At 43.2% G+C, this 17613-nt stretch overlaps 1 protein-coding gene across 1 annotated transcript in view; it reads right to left on the minus strand.

Annotated features, from left to right (window-relative positions):
• Window positions 1–17613, minus strand: part of LOC122926738 (altered inheritance of mitochondria protein 21-like) — a 175110-nt gene that overhangs the window by 117966 nt on the left and 39531 nt on the right. The window contains exon 4 of the mRNA XM_044278212.1: window positions 7954–8027. Coding sequence (XP_044134147.1) covers window positions 7954–8027 — 74 coding nt within the window. The remainder of the gene's footprint in view (window positions 1–7953; window positions 8028–17613) is intronic.

The following is a 17613-nucleotide window of genomic DNA, read 5'->3' on the forward strand; positions in this document are numbered from 1 at the left end:
CCAGGCTGGAGGGGGTATAGCCTGCAGGGGAGGAGCAAACAGCTTTCAGCCTAGTGTCGCCTCCTAGTGGCAGCAGCAAGCTATACCCATGGTCCTGTGTCCCCCAATGATATGAGCGAGAAATCATGTTTTTCTTGAAGGATGCAGACTTCTTCCTGTACCACTGCTTGAAGAAGGTGTCTTCCAGAAACTGGCAGTAGGACTGGGAGTTGAGCTTGACTCCATCCTCAGCCCGAAAAGGCCCCACAAGCTCATCTTTGAGGATACCAGCCCAAACCAGTACTCCACCTCCACCTTGCTGGCGTCTGAGTCGGACTGGAGCTCTCTGCCCTTTACCAATCCAGCCACGGGCCCATCCATCTGGCCCATCAAGACTCACTCTCATTTCATCAGTCCATAAAACCTTTGAAAAATCAGTCTTGAGATATTTCTTGGCCCAGTCTTGACGTTTCAGCTTGTGTGTCTTGTTCAGTGGTGGTCGTCTTTCAGCCTTTCTTACCTTGGCCATGTCTCTGAGTATTGCACACCTTGTGCTTTTGGGCACTCCAGTGATGTTGCAGCTCTGAAATATGGCCAAACTGGTGGCAAGTGGCATCTTGGCAGCTGCACGCTTGACTTTTCTCAGTTCACGGGCAGTTATTTTGCGCCTTGGTTTTTCCACACGCTTCTTGCGACCCTGTTGACTATTTTGAATGAAACGCTTGATTGTTCGATGATCACGCTTCAGAAGCTTTGCAATTTTAAGAGTGCTGCATCCCTCTGCAAGATATCTCACTATTTTTGACTTTTCTGAGCCTGTCAAGTCCTTCTTTTGACCCATTTTGCCAAAGGAAAGGAAGTTGCCTAATAATTATGCACACCTGATATAGGGTGTTGATGTCATTAGACCACACCCCTTCTCATTACAGAGATGCACATCACCTAATATGCTTAATTGGTAGTAGGCTTTCGAGCCTATACAGCTTGGAGTAAGACAACATGCATAAAGAGGATGATGTGGTCAAAATACTAATTTGCCTAATAATTCTGCACTCCCTGTAGAACTCCGGTTTGGTTGCAATTTTTTTTTTTTTACAGTACTAATTAATTTATGAAGTTAGAAATGAAAATTTGACACTACCTTTGGGAGGAACCCCGAATCTAATCTGAGTACTATTCTATCCTCCATCACTCGCAGGTAAGGTTCTCTAATGGAAATGGCCTATATCTCATCCAGTCTACGGCCTGACGTAATTGCAATTAGGAATACCGTTTTAAAAGATATTAGTTTGATAGAACAATTATCTAGTGGCTCAAAGGAAGATGGTGTTAGGCCAGTAATATTAACTCCTTAAGGACACAGCCTTATTTCACCATTAAGGATCAGGCCATGCAGCAGGATTCCTATCTTCATCTCCCTGCACACAGGGAGACCTTTCTACGCCCTGTCCTATGTAGGGACAGGAAACACTCGTGTTCGGAGGAGGGATTTAAACCTCTCTCTGTTCCTGCTCCTACAGAGGTCAATCTCCTTGTGTGCCGTCGTGGTGCCGATATGGAAACTCAATATTTATTACCCAGTTTCTGTAGTTTACAGAAACACCCCATATATGTGGTCGTAAACTGCTGTAGGGGCACACGGCAGGGCGCAGAAGGAAAGGAACGCCATATGGTTTTTGGAAGGCAGATTTCACTGGGATAATTTTTATTTGCCATGTCACATATGAAGACCCCCTGATGCATCCCTAGAGTAGAAACTCTAAAAAAAAAAAAACACGGGATAAGGTGGCAGTTTTGTTGGTACTATTTTATGGTACATGTGATTTTTTGGTTGCTCTATATTACACTTTTTGTGAGGGAAGGTAACAAAAAAAAAAAGCTGTTTTGGCACCGTTTTTTACATTTTGTTATTTACAATGTTCATCTGACAGGTTAGATCATGTGGTATTTCTATAGAGCAGGTTGTTACGGACGCAGCGGTTGTTTGTTTCAGTTTTACATAATAATGCATTTTTGAAAAAAAGATTCATTAGTGTCCATATTCTGAAAGCCAAAGTTTTTTTTTATTTTTTTGGGCAACAGTCTTAGGTAGGTGCTCATTTTTTGCAGGATCAAGTGACTTAGATTGGTACTATTCTGGGGGGCCTATGCCTTTTTGATCGCTTGATGTCCACTTTTAGTCATGTAAGGTGACAAAAAAAAGTTTTTTTTAGCACAGGTTTTATTTTTTTTGACAGTGTTCACCTGAGGGGTTAGGTCATGTGATATTTTTACAGAGACGGTCGATACGGACGCGGTGATACCCAATATGTCTACTTTTATTTTCCCTATTTTTAACTATTTTTTTATTTATTTTATTTTGTGAAAAGGACGCTTTTTTTTAACTTGAAACTTTATTGAAAAACAAAAAAATTTTATTTTTGAACTTACCGTGAAATCCGTTTCTCATTCAATTCATTGGGGGGGACAGCACCATGGGTAAAAGACACTAGATATTAAAAAGGTTGGCTCTGCCCAGGTGGGCTATACCCGCTCCACAAACACTAGGCTAATCAGTTTTTACCAATAGCAGTAAGAGAGAGAAACAAAAGCAAAGAACCAACATGTCCTGGACCAGGGAAGGAAAGAAGAACAGCATTCCGATGACAAAGAAAAAATGAAAACAAAGGGTGGGATCTGTGTCCCCCCAATAAATTGAACGATAAACGAATTTTACGATAAGTTAAAAAAAAAAAGGAAATCTCGTGCAAAAATTTGGGCGGAGAACCATGTGACCCAAGAGGACCAGGAGAGGTCATAGCATGAATTGGTAGAAAGAAAACTAAGGAAGGGAGCCGAGAGGCTCCAGGACGAGTCCAAGGAAAACAAAATTGTGGGAGACCGCCAGGATCCCAAGGACTAGTGTGCATGGGAAGAAAGGCCATATTCAAGAAAGGAACAAAAAGGGAAACACCCAGCTCCACCAAAATAAGAAGCTAGAGGATACGGAGCAGGGCTAGATGTCACGCGCAAGAACCAAAAGTTGAACAAGTGTGCACTAGATAGCCAGAGGAAGGATCCATAAGAGGACATACCCAACAAGAAAAATTAGACCATGAGGGAACCTGGCAGGAGAGAAAGTGCCTGGAAAAAGGACAGGAGCAGTCCCAAACCCAGGGAAAAAAAACTTCCTGGAGACAAGCTAAAGGAAGACCCTGTGGAACACCCCTCCGCAAAAGGAAGGTAATTCCATAAGGCCTGGAAGCAAAGGAACCCGACCAGTAAGAGGACCCGGCATGGAAAAAACTCTGAATTGTCTCAGACCAAAAACACGGCTTGTCCGTGGCAAAACACCATATGAAGGCCAGGGTAGAAAGGAAACAAGGAGGCTGAATGATTGAGAAAGAATAGCAAAGACTCATCGTGGGAAGGGAGCAAGCTTCTTTCCACTGCAAGGCAGGTGGGAAAAGAGAAAACACCCTATGAAAAGGTGGAAATCCCATCCTGCCAAAGAAGCTTCTGGGGGAGAAAGAGGTCCTAGGTAATGGCCAGGAGAAGAAAACTTAAAGACATGCTTCCCATACAAAAGAGGTGAAAATAGAGCCCCTGAAAAACCGGAACAAAAAACCACTGTGAAATGTAAGACCACAGAAATCCCTGGCCACAAAGTCTGAGGATAAAAAAGGAACCAGTCGCAGGCCCTGGTAATACAAGTGGAGACACACTTGTCTGAGAGATACTGCAGTAGAAGAGACGGGACTCCAAACAGCCTAAGGAGGAACAGTTCTCAAATTGAGGAAAAGATCCATCCTAGAAGTGGCCAATACGAATGTAAATTGCAAATTGGAGCAACAAACTCCCAGGTACCAGGATCTGAATCTGGGGAGACGGGAAGAGAGGTTAGAATCTCAAGAGTGAAACAAGCCTATGGGGACCCAGGAGAGAAAAGAACCAAACCGGGCCTAAAGGAGCAGCTGTCATACAGGGCATGTGCGGTCAAAGATGCCATGAGTGGCTTCCCCAGAGGGAATAGGCCAGCTAGATGGTCTAAGAATCATTGGGGCAGGGACTCCAAGCAGGATTATCCAGTCACAGGCTCAAGTAGGGTCCACAGAACTGGACCACATGATGACAATAATAGCCAGATTATCAAACGGAAAAAAAAAAAAATGAAATATAGCAACCATAGGGGGGAAAAAAACATGAGCCATGGTTAACCAACCATCCCAAGTGTAGTGACTAGCATACTGTATGACACTGCTCCAGAAGGGGCAAGTACAGCATCTGAACATGGTACAGGAACTCCGCTTAAAAAGGGAGCAATGTGGTTGCGCGGTGCACACTAACACCAGGATAGTGTATTGGCTACAGCATTTGGAAAAGAAATACGGTGGCGTGGAACACTCTCTCCGACTAGGAGGGTGTGTTGAAAATAACCCCTGGTAATAGTGAAATTACTCCAGCTGAAAAGGAGATAGATTGGAACGAGGAAATAAGCCGCAACCAGGGGAGTGCCATCTGAAAATCCACTAAAGGGGATACAAAACACTGGAGAGGAGAGGTTCCTCAGTGGACATTTGTCTTCGACCACCCAGAGAGATTCTGTATGGTGGTAGACCGCCTGATGCTCTCTTCGGAGTCAGAATCGGTGCCGAGGAGTCCCCAAAGAGGCAGGAGAAACCGGAGGCGTTTCCCTCAGTGTTAGTCCTGTCCTGGGAGGAAAACAGGATGCGCGGGGGGGAGGGGGGGAAACAGACCGATAGAGGAGAGACCCTTGGCCACTATTGAACTCGGCCCCCTGATATGGACCTAAGCTACAACTCCCAGTATGCCCAGTCTGCCTACAGCTAACAGCCTACAGCAGGGCATGAAGGGATTTGTAGTTTTACAACAGCTGGAGAGCCAGTTTGCCCATCCCTATCCTATTGCAACGGGCGCACCCAAGTACGTCGCGACTCCGGGGGGAAGCTGGTATAGACAGTCTACTTAGGAAGAGGACATAGAGGCTGAGGGAAAGCCTGTGAAGCAAAAAAGTTGCCAACCAAAGGCTGCCCTACCGGACCCCAGGTGCTGTCCATCCCGAAGAAGTGCTGCGGTAGCCACCGAACATGCAGGAAGCTTGCAGCAGAGCTAACAGGAGATCCCCAGAGTACCTCCAAAATCGAGGGCCCAGGAGCAGAGAAGGCAAAACCCAGGCAAAGCCCGCGCTTGATTGGGGCAGTGGACAGGGAGAAGAATACGGTCTAGACGGGGGAAAAGCCGGGCCCTCGGATTAGAAGTGGCCGAAATAGGTGCGCCGTCAGTGGGAAGGAACCACTAGAAAACGGGGGATCTCCGGAGAAAGAAAAACAGGTGGGGGGCAAGAACAAGGCAAAAGGAGCACCAGAATGCAGGGGGAAAAAAAACGTACCGTCCGGTGTCTTCAGGCACCGCAGGGTCACCCCTTCAGCAAACTCAAACTTACGTGGGATTGCCGGCATGCCACTGCGGATGCAGTAAAGGGGACTGGGCGACTGGCGAGGTACTCAAAGTAAGTGCCCGCAGGGGGTGCAACTAAAGTGGTTATCCACGATGGAGCCCCATCCTGCAGCAGGATTAGCCTAGTGTCTGTGGAGAGGGTATAACGTACCTGGGCGGAGCCAACCTTTTCTATATCTAGTGTTGCCTCCTAGTGGTAGCTGGGTGTATACCCATGGTGCTGTGTCCCCCAATGACATTAACGAGAAACACTTTCTTTCACATTTTTTATTTTTATTGGTCCCACTGTGGGACTTCACGTTTTAAGGGTTTGATCCCGGTTTCAATTCAGTACATTCAGTTCTGAATTGAACAGTCAGTGTCTTGCACAGTAAGACGCTAACAGTTGAGTTGCCTAAGAGACCCAGCCCTCAGGATGACTCCCATCAACCAATGCCAGCGCAGAGGGGGGGGGGCCCAGATAGAGTCAGAGGAAGTTCCCTCCCTCTGTAGAACCAGCACGTGTTACGGTCAGCGCTGACCGCGGCATGTGAAAGGGTGTGAAAGGGTAAATCCGCAAGCATCACCGCATACACAGATGCCAGCAGATGGAGCAGGGGCCCGACTATCAAGAACAGCCAGGCCCATTCTGCGGATCAGGTGGGTGCAGCTCCAGCACCCGCACGATCACACCACGTACATGCACATGGGAATACGGTAAGGCACCACATTCCCCCAGGTACATATACGTGATTTTGCGGGAACAGGGTAAAGTGGTTTTCCAAGATGTTTATACAGATTGGTGGGGGTCCAACACCCTGAGCCACTGCTGATCAACTGTTTGAGAATGCACTGGCGCTCGCAGTACTGCCACAACATTCTCTGAGCTCCCCAAGCACAGTGCTGTACATTGTATAGTGGCTGTGCTTGGTATCGCAGCTTAGCCACATTCACTTCAAAGAACTGCACCTAGAACATAGGTCCAATGAACGTGATGTCACATGGCCAAGGCAAATCTGCAAAAAGGCCACTGCACTACTGTGAGCACCGACGAAGCCTCCTCAAACAGTGGTTCGGCGGGGGTCCAGGGTGTTGGACAATGAAAGATCAGATACCGATGACCTACCTGGAGGACAGGTCATCAGTTAAAATGCCTCAGAAACCCACTTTAACCCCTTACTAAACAAGGAGCGTTTCAGCTTCGGCGTTTTTGTTTTTTCACTCCCTGTCCCCATAATGTTTTTAATTTTTCCATTCACCTCTTTGTGGGGCAACTTCTACTTTCTAATGGCACTATTTAATATTGCATAACATATTTGGAAAGTTTTTTTGTGTTTTAATACTGAAAAAAAAAAAAACCTTTTGAAAAATATTTTTTTCTTTTCATTACCATATTCTGAACGCATAAATTATTTTTTTATAGTTATGTGTACCAAAGGCTCATTTTTGGTGGGATGTTTATTATTTTTTTTTTTAACTGTTCATTTATTTCTATTCCGGTTTTGGCTTTCTGTTTCCGAGATCCGTCATGGGCTCTCGCATGCGGTCCAAAACTGATCAGTTTTGCCCTAATGCATTCTGAAAGGAAAGGGATCCGCTCAAAATGCATCAGTTTGCCTCCGTTCAGTCACCATTCTGCTCTGGAGGCAGACACCAAAAGGTTTTGCTGTCCGCCTGACGAAGCGGAGCCAAACGGATCCGTCCTGACAAACAATGTAAGTCAATAGGGACGGATCCGTTTTCTCTGACACAATAGAAAACGGATCCGTACTCCATTGACTCTCAATGGTGTTTATGACGGATCAGTCATGGCTATAGAAGACATAATACAACCGGATCCGTTAATGACGGATGCGTGCGGTTGTATTATTGTAACTGAAGCGTTTTTTGCAGATACATGACGGATCCACAAAAAAAACGCTAATGTGAAAATAGCCCTAGATTGCAGTTTGTATACAGTAATGGAATTTTATTAATTACCCTATATCACAATTCAGTGCTGCCACCCGATGCCCTGAATTGTAATGTATAAGTAATAAGCCTAGAAACCTGGATCTTACTACAGTGCAACGCCTTCCCTAATCTCTGCCCGGGGGAGGCAGTCCTACTCCACAATTGTGCGCTTACGGGTTTTCGGCCTCTCAGATGCGGTGGTCGCATTTGGCCACGTCACCTGAGGTGTTAAATGTCCGCGACCAGCATTACTGCCCATTGAGGGCATTAGCCCCAGGTGTCTTCTCTGGCAGATGTCAGAAAGGGGTTTAAGTATACACCACAACAGATTTGTATATAAATGTATTTATATGTAGACACATATGAAGCATCACATATTCTGCAGCTTTGTACACTGAATGCAATTACTCACATAATGAACGATGCACTATTTTCAAAAAAATCTTTCAACTACTCACACTTTAGATTTTCAACAAAAAAAATTCTTAATATATACTCATACTTGAGCTTATGGTTTCTAATTCATTAAAGAAACAAAACCAATTGGCACATGACGACAGCCATGATGGGCCATATTTGTCTTACCTTTCCACTTTGTTGCATTACGAAATGACCAGAACTTAAAGGAGCGGTGCATTCTTCATCATCATCTTCCCTATCTATGTTGTAGGCAAAACAGCAAACAATACGGATTACATTATACTCACTGACTGTATACTTATTATCAGGCATTACATCCAACAATACTATTTAATTGGTTGTCCATGTGTTTTTTTTAACCCCTTAACCCTTTCCTCATGTGGCAACTTCCTGTTTTCATTTTTCACTTCCTACCTTCCCAGAGCCATAACTTTTTTTTTTCACCCCTTCACATAGCCATATGAGGGCTTTCTTTGTGCAGGATAAGTTGCACTTTCTATGTCTTACATTTCATTTTGCATAGGATGTAGTGGGAAAGAAATTTCAAATGGGGTGGAATTGGAAAAATAAACACTGTTTTACAGGGTTTGTTTTCGTTTTTGCGTTTGGTCTCCGTTGCGTTTTTTTTAGACTGTCACTAAAACGCACCTTACAGCGTTTTGGTGACCGTCTGACTATGCAGAGCCTAACGGATCTGTCTAGACTTACAATTTAAGTCAACCGGGCCGGATCAGTTTTTCACTGACACAATATGGTGCAATTGAAAACGGATCCGTCCCCCATTGACTTTCAATAGAAGTCAATACGGATCCTTTTTGACTGAATAATGCAAACGGATCCGTTATTAACGGATAGAAGCGTTTGCATTATTCGTGCGGATCCGTCTGTGCAGATACAAGGCGGATCCGCACAAAACGCAAGTGTGAAAGTGGCCTGACTTGTGTTCTTCATTCTCCAGGTCAGTACGAATCCAGCGATAACACATATGTATAGTTTTCCTTGTGTTTTAATACTAAAAAGTTCTTTTTTTTCCCTTTTCATCACCATATTCTGACCCCATAACTTTTTACAGTGATGTCTACGGAGATGTGTTGAGGGCTCATTTTTTGTAGAATGATCTATAGTTTTTGGTAATACTATTTTGGGGTGTTTATGACTTTTTGATCCCTTTTTATTCAATTTTTTTGAGAGGTAAGGTGGTGAAAAACACCATATTACACCATATGGGATAACTTTTTTTTATATTTTAATAATATGGGTGATGACCATGATTTAAGGCTACTTTCACACTCGCGTTTGGTGCGGATCAGTCATGGATCTGCACAGACTGATCCGTTCAGATAATACAACCGTTTGCATCCGTTCAGAACGGATTTGTTTGTATTATCTGTAACATAGCCAAAACGGATCAGTCTTGAACACCATTGAAAGTCAATGGGGGACGGATCGGTTTTCTATTGTGCCATACTGTGTCAATAAAAACGTTTGCCTCCGCATCGTCAGGCGTCCGCCTCCAGAGCGAAATGGAGGCGGAACAGAGGCAAACTGATGCATTCTGAGAGGATCCTTATCCATTCAGAATGCATTAGGGCAAGTAGCCTTAAAGTGTAACTGCCATTTCACTACCAAAAAAGAAATTCCTAACATGTGATGCTGAAGGGAAGATATTCATGAAGCTTTATTTTTCAGCTAATTTTACCTTTCTGATGTCTGTATTCAGGCCTTAGCAACTACAGTCATGTGAAAAAATTAGGACACCCTTTGAAAGCATGTGGTTTTTTGTAACATTTTTAATAAAAGGTTATTTCATCTCCGTTTCAACAATACAGAGAGATTAAAGTAATCCAACTAAACAAAGAAAACTGAAGAAAAGTCTTTTCAAGATCTTCTGTAAATGTCATTCTACAAAAATGCCTATTCTAACTGAGGAAAAAGATAGGACACCCTTGCCCCTAATAGCGAGTGTTACCTCCTTTGGCTGAAATAACTGCAGTGAGACGGTTCTTGTAGCCATCTACCAGTCTTCGACATCGGTCTGAGGAAATTTTACCCCACTCCTCAATGCAGAACTTTTTCAGCTGTGAGATGTTTGAGGGGTTTCTTGCACGTACAGCCCTTTTCAAGTCACCCCACAGCATCTCAATGGGATTCAAATCTGGACTTTGACTTGGCCATTCCAGGACTCTCCATTTCTTCTTTTTCAGCCAATCTTTGGTTGATTTACTAGTATGTTTTGGGTCATTGTCATGTTGCATGGTCCAGTTCCGCTTCAGCTTTAATTTTCTAACTGATGGTCTCACATGTTCTTCAAGCACCTTCTGATACACAGTAGAATTCATCGTGGATTCTATGATGGTGAGCTGACCAGGTCCTGCTGCAGCAAAGCAGCCCCAAACCATGACACTTCCACCTCCATGCTTCACAGTTGGTATGAGGTTCTTTTCTTGGAATGCTGTGTTTGGTTTACGCCAAACATGTCCTCTGCTGTTGTGTCCAAATAATTCATCTGTCCAAAGAACATTATTCCAGAAGTCCTGGTCTTTGTCAACTTTATCTCTGGCAAATGTCAGTCTGGCCTCGATGTTTCTCTTGGAAAGCAAAGGTTTCCTCCTTGCACACCTCCCATGCAAGTTAAACTTGTACAGTCTCTTTCTGATTGTAGAGGCATGTACTTCTACATCAACAGTAGCCAGAGCCTGCTGTAGTTCTCGAGATGACACTTTAGGGTTTTTGGAGACCTCTTTTAGCATCTTGCGGTCTGCTCTTGGGGTGAACTTGCTGGGGCGACCAGTCCTGGGCATGTTGGCAGTTGTTTTGAAAGCCCTCCACTTGTAGACTATCTTCCGGACAGTGGAATGGCTGATTTCAAAATCTTTTGAGATCTTTTTAAATCCCTTCCCAGACTCATAGGCTGCTACAATCTTTTTTCTGAAGTCCTCTGACAGCTCTTTTGCTCTCACCATGGTGCTCACTCTCACTTCAACAGTCAGGAGCACACCAAACTAAATGTCTGAGGTTTAAATAGGGCAAGCCTCATTCAACATGCAGAGTAACGATCTACTAATTATGTGCACCTGGTGTGATATACCTGTGTGAGATCTGAGCCAATTTAAGAGGGAATACATGTGAGGGTGTCCTATCTTTTTCCTCAGTTAGAATAGGCATTTTTGTAGAATGACATTTACAGAAGATCTTGAAAAGACTTTTCTTCAGTTTTCTTTGTTTAGTTGGATTACTTTAATCTCTCTGTATTGTTGAAACGGAGATGAAATAACCTTTTATTAAAAATGTTACAAAAAACCACATGCTTTCAAAGGGTGTCCTAATTTTTTCACATGACTGTATATTTCTTTGTGCCTCTATTTCAGCAACTTCCCAACATGGCCTCTGCTGCTCTTCCTGTGATGATATTTGCCCTTCCTTAAGGCCATCCTGTATTTCCCTCACTTCCCATAAGCCCTTGCTCTCTGCACATGAACTAGTAGAACCAATCAGAACGCAGATAACGTCCCACAGTACCCAGAGCAGTGTGTATCCTCACATACAGCTAACCAGAGACAAGCCCTGCAATTACATTAAATCAGTAAGAATTTATTTTAACCTCTTAATAGCTACTTAGGGGGGGAGCTACTTTAGTTGCTTATATCTCTGGTTTGGTACAAGCTAGAAACTTCGTATTGTCTGAAATCTGACATTCCTAGCTTTCAGACAATACCAGAATGAGATAAATGTGTTAAGTACAAGGGACGATATCGATGATAGAAATCGGGATGCTGTGAATGAAGCTGAAAGAGAAAGTACAAGTAAAAGCAGATTTTACCCGCGATTATTCCAGACTCTATTTCTTACAGTGATTTCTCCTCTGTTGCTTTCAAAACAAGACCAGTTGCATATTCCTAGCTGCTACCATTGAGAAGATATCACCATCCAAAGCAGCCCTCCCCCTCCACTTTCTTCCTCCTCCCAGCTCCAGGGTGTCAGGGCTGAGCTCCTCCTCCCAGAGCTCATCTGTCTCTTGTTATAACACTGAGAAGGCGGACTGCACATGGCAACGCTGTGAGATGAGAGCTGCTGAATAGGAAAGTAGCACTTATACAGCAGGGTGTACTATACCATTAGGGAATAAAAAAATGAAACGGCAGTTACACGTTAATGAATTTTGTTATATAATATATATTTTCTATATTTTTTTAAAACTTTTTTTTTTTACTTTTTGTTTATGTCCGCAAGTGGACTAGCAACTTATACAGAATAATGGAAATAGCTCCATTAGGGCTCATGCACACGACGTATTTTCTTTCCGTGTCTACTCTGTTTATTTTTTTGGCGCAACCATTCACTTTAGGGCTCATGCACACGACAGTATGGCTTTTTCAGTCTTTTGCGGTCCGTTTTTTACGGATCCGTTGTGTTTCCGTTTCCTTTCCGTTTTTCCGTATGCCATATACAGTATATAGTAATTACATAGAAAAAAATTGGGCTGGGCATAACATTTTCAATAGATGGTTCAGCAAAAACGTAACAGATATGGAAGACATACGGATGCCTTTCCATATGTGTTCCGTTTTGTTTGCGGACCCATTGACTTGAATGGAGCCAGGCACTGTGATTTGGGGACAAGAATAGGACATGTTCTATCTTTTCACGGTACGGAAATAAGGAAATACTGAAACGGAACGCACACAGAGACACTTCAGTTTTTTTTTTGCTGAACCATTGAAATAAATGGTTCAGTATATGTACCGCATACTGAATAAAAAATACATTTAAAAAAAGACAGTATAGTTACTGAACGCAAAATACTGTTGTGTGCATGAGCCCTTAATGGGTCCGTTGGAAAAAACAAAACAAAAAAAACAGAAGGTACTCAGTGTGCATTCCGTATGTCCGTATTTCCGTTCCGCAAAAAAAATAGAACATGTCCTATTATTGTCCGCATTACAGATAAGGATAGTACTGTTCTATTAGGGGCCAGCCATTCCGTGCATGCACACGGACGGAATGCACACGGACGTCATCCGTATTTTTTGCAGACAGCAAAATACATACGGTCGTGTGCATGAGCCCTTATTCTGTACAGAAATCACTATATCCCAGTTCAGTGCTGCCACCTGCTAGCCTGAACTGGGATATACTAATAATGATCCTGGAAACCTAGTACAGCCTCCAGCTCATTATCAGAACAGGGCTCTTTCCCCAATCTCCGCCGGAGACGCTGTGGTCACATTTGAGTACGGCATCTGAGGTGTTAAATGTTCGCAGTCGACATTTGGATATTAGCCACAGGTACCTGCTGTATGAAACAGCAGGCACTCAACGGCTATGACACTCGCTCCGCAGTGGATGCCATCTTTAAAGACCCAACATTCACCGTACATGTATGGCAGATGTCGGGAACGGGTCAAGGATCTAGCCAGTTTTTTGGTTTTTTTGCGTTTTCGTTTTTTTCTTTTTTACCATCCAAAAGCCACAACTTTTTTAATTTAACATTTACATAGCACTATGAGGGCTTATTTTCTGCAGGAAAAGTTGTATTTTTTTAATGGCACCATTTAAATTACCATATTAGGTAATAGAAAAAAAGAAAAGAAATTCTCAATAGGTTGAAATTGGGGGGGAATAATAAAAAAAAAAAAAAATTGAAATTGGGGGTTTGATATTATGGTATTCACGGTGCACTAAAAATGACCAAATACCATACCAGATTTGTATAGTTTTTATGTTTTACTTAAAAAATAAAAAAAGATTCTAAAGAAAAAAAAAAAAAACATTGTGTTTACATTGCCATATTCTGACTACCATAACTTTTTATATTTCTATCTACAGAGCTATGTGAAGGCTTGTTTCTTTGCGGGGCAAACTAGTTTTTATAGGCATCACTTTTTCTTAGATTTTTGGACAAGGTGACAAAAAATAATTTGCCAATCATAGATTTTATTTACATATTTTATCCGTCGTAACATTCACCGAGCAGGAAAAGTATTTTTACATTGCAATAGGATGGTCATTTTCAGATGCATCAATACTTGTTTTTTCATATTTATTTATTTTTTAATGTAAAATTGGTGAAATGGTGGTTGCATTTAGGGCTGCAACGATTAATCGATGTAATCGATTATATTCGATAACTGGATTCGTTGTCGACGAATCCAGTTATCGAATAATCGCCGATTCGTTGCTATTCGGGCGGGCGGTCGCTGCATCTTTATTTTACCTTTTTACAATGACGCTCCCGCTCCTGTAACAGCCAGGCAGAGCGGACGGCGGCGTAACGTCACTCACTCACGTGACACGCCTGCTCCGCCTCCTTCATTCATGAAGTGGGCGGAGCAGGTGCGTCACGTGATTGAGTGACGTTACGCCGTCGTCCGCTCTGCCTGGCTGTTACAGGAGCGGGAGCGTCATTGTAAAAAGGTAAAATAAAGATGCAAGCATCGGGGCCGGGGCTGTTATGGGGAGGGGGGGGGGGGGGGAGGATCTGTCTATGGCACTGCTATGGGAAGGGGGGTCTGTGTATAGCACTGCTATGGGGAGGGGGGAGGATCTGTCTATGGCACTGCTATGGGGAGGGGGGTCTGTGTATGGCACTGCTATGGGAAGGGGGATCTGTGCACTGTTATGCCCATAACAGTGCACATATCCCCCTCTCCATAACTGCACCACCCACAGATCCCCCTCTCCATTACTGCGCCGTCCACAGATCCCCCTCTCCATAACTGCGCCGTCCACAGATCCCCCTCTCCATAACTACGCCGTCCACAGATCCCCCTCTCCATAACTACGCCGTCCACAGATCCCCCTCTCCATAACTACGCCGTCCACAGATCCCCCTCTCCATAACTACGCCGTCCACAGATCCCCCTCTCCATAACTGCGCCGTCCACAGATCCCCCTCTCCATAACTACGCCGTCCACAGATCCCCCTCTCCATAACTGCGCCGTCCACAGATCCCCCATAATAGTGTCGTCCACAGATCCCCCATAATAGTGTCGTCCACAGATCCCCCATAATAGTGTCGTCCACAGATCCCCCATAATAGTGTCGTCCACAGATCCCCCATAATAGTGTCGTCCACAGATCCCCCATAATAGTGTCGTCCACAGATCCCCCATAATAGTGTCGTCCACAATTTGTTTTAATATGGCCTTTGAACATAATTTTTCAAGTAAGATCATATAAACCTCTCTGTTTTGTAATTTTGTCGTTTTTCCCGATTAATCGATTAATCGTAGAAATTAATCGGCAACTAATCGATTATTCAAATAATCGTTAGCTGCAGCCCTAGTTGCATTTTTAACCTCTTAAGGACACAGGGCGTACAGGTACACCCTGATGTCCTGGTACTTAAGGACAAATCATTGAGCAGGCACCTTGATGCAATGCCCAGGGGGGTCCTCTAGGTACCTATCCCCAGGGGTTAGACCCGTGCCCTTACCAGTGGAAACCTGTTGCTGGTCAGATATGAGGACAAGAGGGATGTCTTTGTACTGTCCACAATTTACGATAACGGCATTTACCCTGTCCCTGTGCAAGGTACCGCAGCAACGGTCCTCGTCGACTACAATCGGTATATGGGAGGAGTTGATCCCTCTGATCAAGTCATCAAGCCTTATAATGTCATGCACAAAACCTGGGCATGGTACAAAAAAAGTTGTGGTCTACTGGTACAGGTTGCCTTGTACAACTCTTCTGTGCTGTCCCAAAGCGCTGGCAACACAGGGAAATGCCTTCAGTTCTATGAGGCAGTCCTCAAGGTCCTGATCTTTTCTGACCAGGAAAGAGCAGGCAGGAGTACAACTGAAGGCGCCCCGATCGTCCATGGCCAACACTTTCCAGGTGTGGTCCCCTATACTGGAAAGAAGGGACAGTCCCCAAAAAAGTGCAGTGTGTAACAGGAGGGGGATACGGAAGGACACCACCACTCAGTGTGACACGTGCCCCGATCATCCAGGCCTCTGCATTGACAGTTGCTTCAGGGAGTACCACACTTCCATACTACATTTATAACCCCCTTCCCCAATTTTAATTCCATTTAGCCACTGACAATCAAAAAAAAAATATATATGGTTCTCAGACTTGGAAAAAAATAAAAATAAAATAGACATATTAGGTATCGCCACGTCAGTAAGGATCTGCTCTACAAAAAAATATGACCTAACCCCTCAGATGAACACTGTCAAAAGAATAAAATAAAAACAGCGCAAAATAAATAAGGTATTTTTCTGTCACCTTACATCACAAAAAGTGTAATAGTAAGAGTACTTTCACAATTGCGTTTTTCTTTTCCGGCATAGAGTTCCGTCACAGGGGCTCTATACCGGAAAAGAACTGATCAGGCATATCCCCATGCATTCTGAATGGAGAGTAATCCGTTCAGTTTGCATCAGGATGTCTTCAGTTCAGTCGTTTTGACTGATCAGGCAAAAGGAGATAACCGTAGCATGCGGTTTTATCTCCGGCAAAAAAAAACTGAAGACTTGCCTGAATGCCGGATCCGGCATTTTTTCCCATAGGAATGTATCAGTGCCGGATCCGGCAATCAAAAAAAAAAAAAAAGGTGAAAAAAATAAATGCTGGATCCGTTTTGCCGGATGACACAAAGACGGATCCGGCATTTCAATGAATTTTTTCGACTGATCAGGCATTTTTAAGACTGATAAGGATCCTGATCGGTCTTACTAATGCCATCAGGCATTAAATATTTATGGCCCCGATTCTGTAGTTTACAGAAACACCCCATATGTGGTTGTAAACCGCTGTACGGGCACACGGCAGGGCGCAGAAGGAAAGGAATGCCATACGGTTTTTGGAAGGCAGGTTTTGCTGGACTGTTTTTTTTTTTTTGACACCATGTCCCATTTGAAGCCCCCCTGACGCACCCCTAGAATAGAAACTCCCAAAAAAGTGGCCCTATTTTAGAAACTACGTGATAGGGTGGCAGTATTGTTGGTACTAGTTTAGGGTACATATGATTTTTGGTTGCTCTATATTACACTTTTTGTGAGGCAAGATAACAAGAAATAGCTGTTTTGGGACCATTTTTATTTTTTGTTATTTACAACATTCATCTGAGAGGTTAGATCATGTGATATTTTTTATAGACCAGGTTGTCACGGATGCGGCGATACCTAATATGTATATATTATTTTTTTTATGTAAGTTTTACACAATGCAAGTTTTACACAATGATTTCTTTTTTGAAGCAAAAAATTAAATAAAAATCATGTTTTAGTGTTTCCATAGTCTGAGAGCTATAATTTTTTCAGTTTAGGGGCTATTACCTTGGGTAGGGTATGATTTTTGCGGGATGAGATGATTGTTTTATTGGCACTATTTTAGGGTGCGTGTGACTTTTTGATCGCTTGCCATTACACTTTTTGTGATGTAAGGTGACAAAAAATGATTTAGCACAGTTTTTATTATTTTTTACGGTGTTCATCTGATGGGTTAGGTCATGTGATATGTTTTTAGAGCCGGTCGATAAGGACGCGGCGATACCCAATATGTAAACTTTTTTTCTTCCCCCTATTTTTTACCAATTTAATTTTTTTACTTTATTTGGGGAAAAGTTAGGACTTACCAGTACAACCTGGGTCCTTAAGGACTCTGCAAACATTGCGTACCGGTACGTCCTAAGTCCTTAAGGGGTTAAAAAGTGGGTTTTTGAAAATGTCTGAAAAATTTCAAGATTTGCTTCTAAACTTCTAAGTCTTGCAACGTCCCCAAAAAATAAATTGTCATTCCCAAAATGATCCAAACATGAAGTAGACATATGGGGAATGTAAAGTAATAACTATTTTTGGAGGTATTACAGAAGTAGAGAA

This window comes from Bufo gargarizans, chromosome 1 (assembly GCF_014858855.1).
Source record: "Bufo gargarizans isolate SCDJY-AF-19 chromosome 1, ASM1485885v1, whole genome shotgun sequence".
Taxonomy (NCBI): domain Eukaryota; kingdom Metazoa; phylum Chordata; class Amphibia; order Anura; family Bufonidae; genus Bufo; species Bufo gargarizans.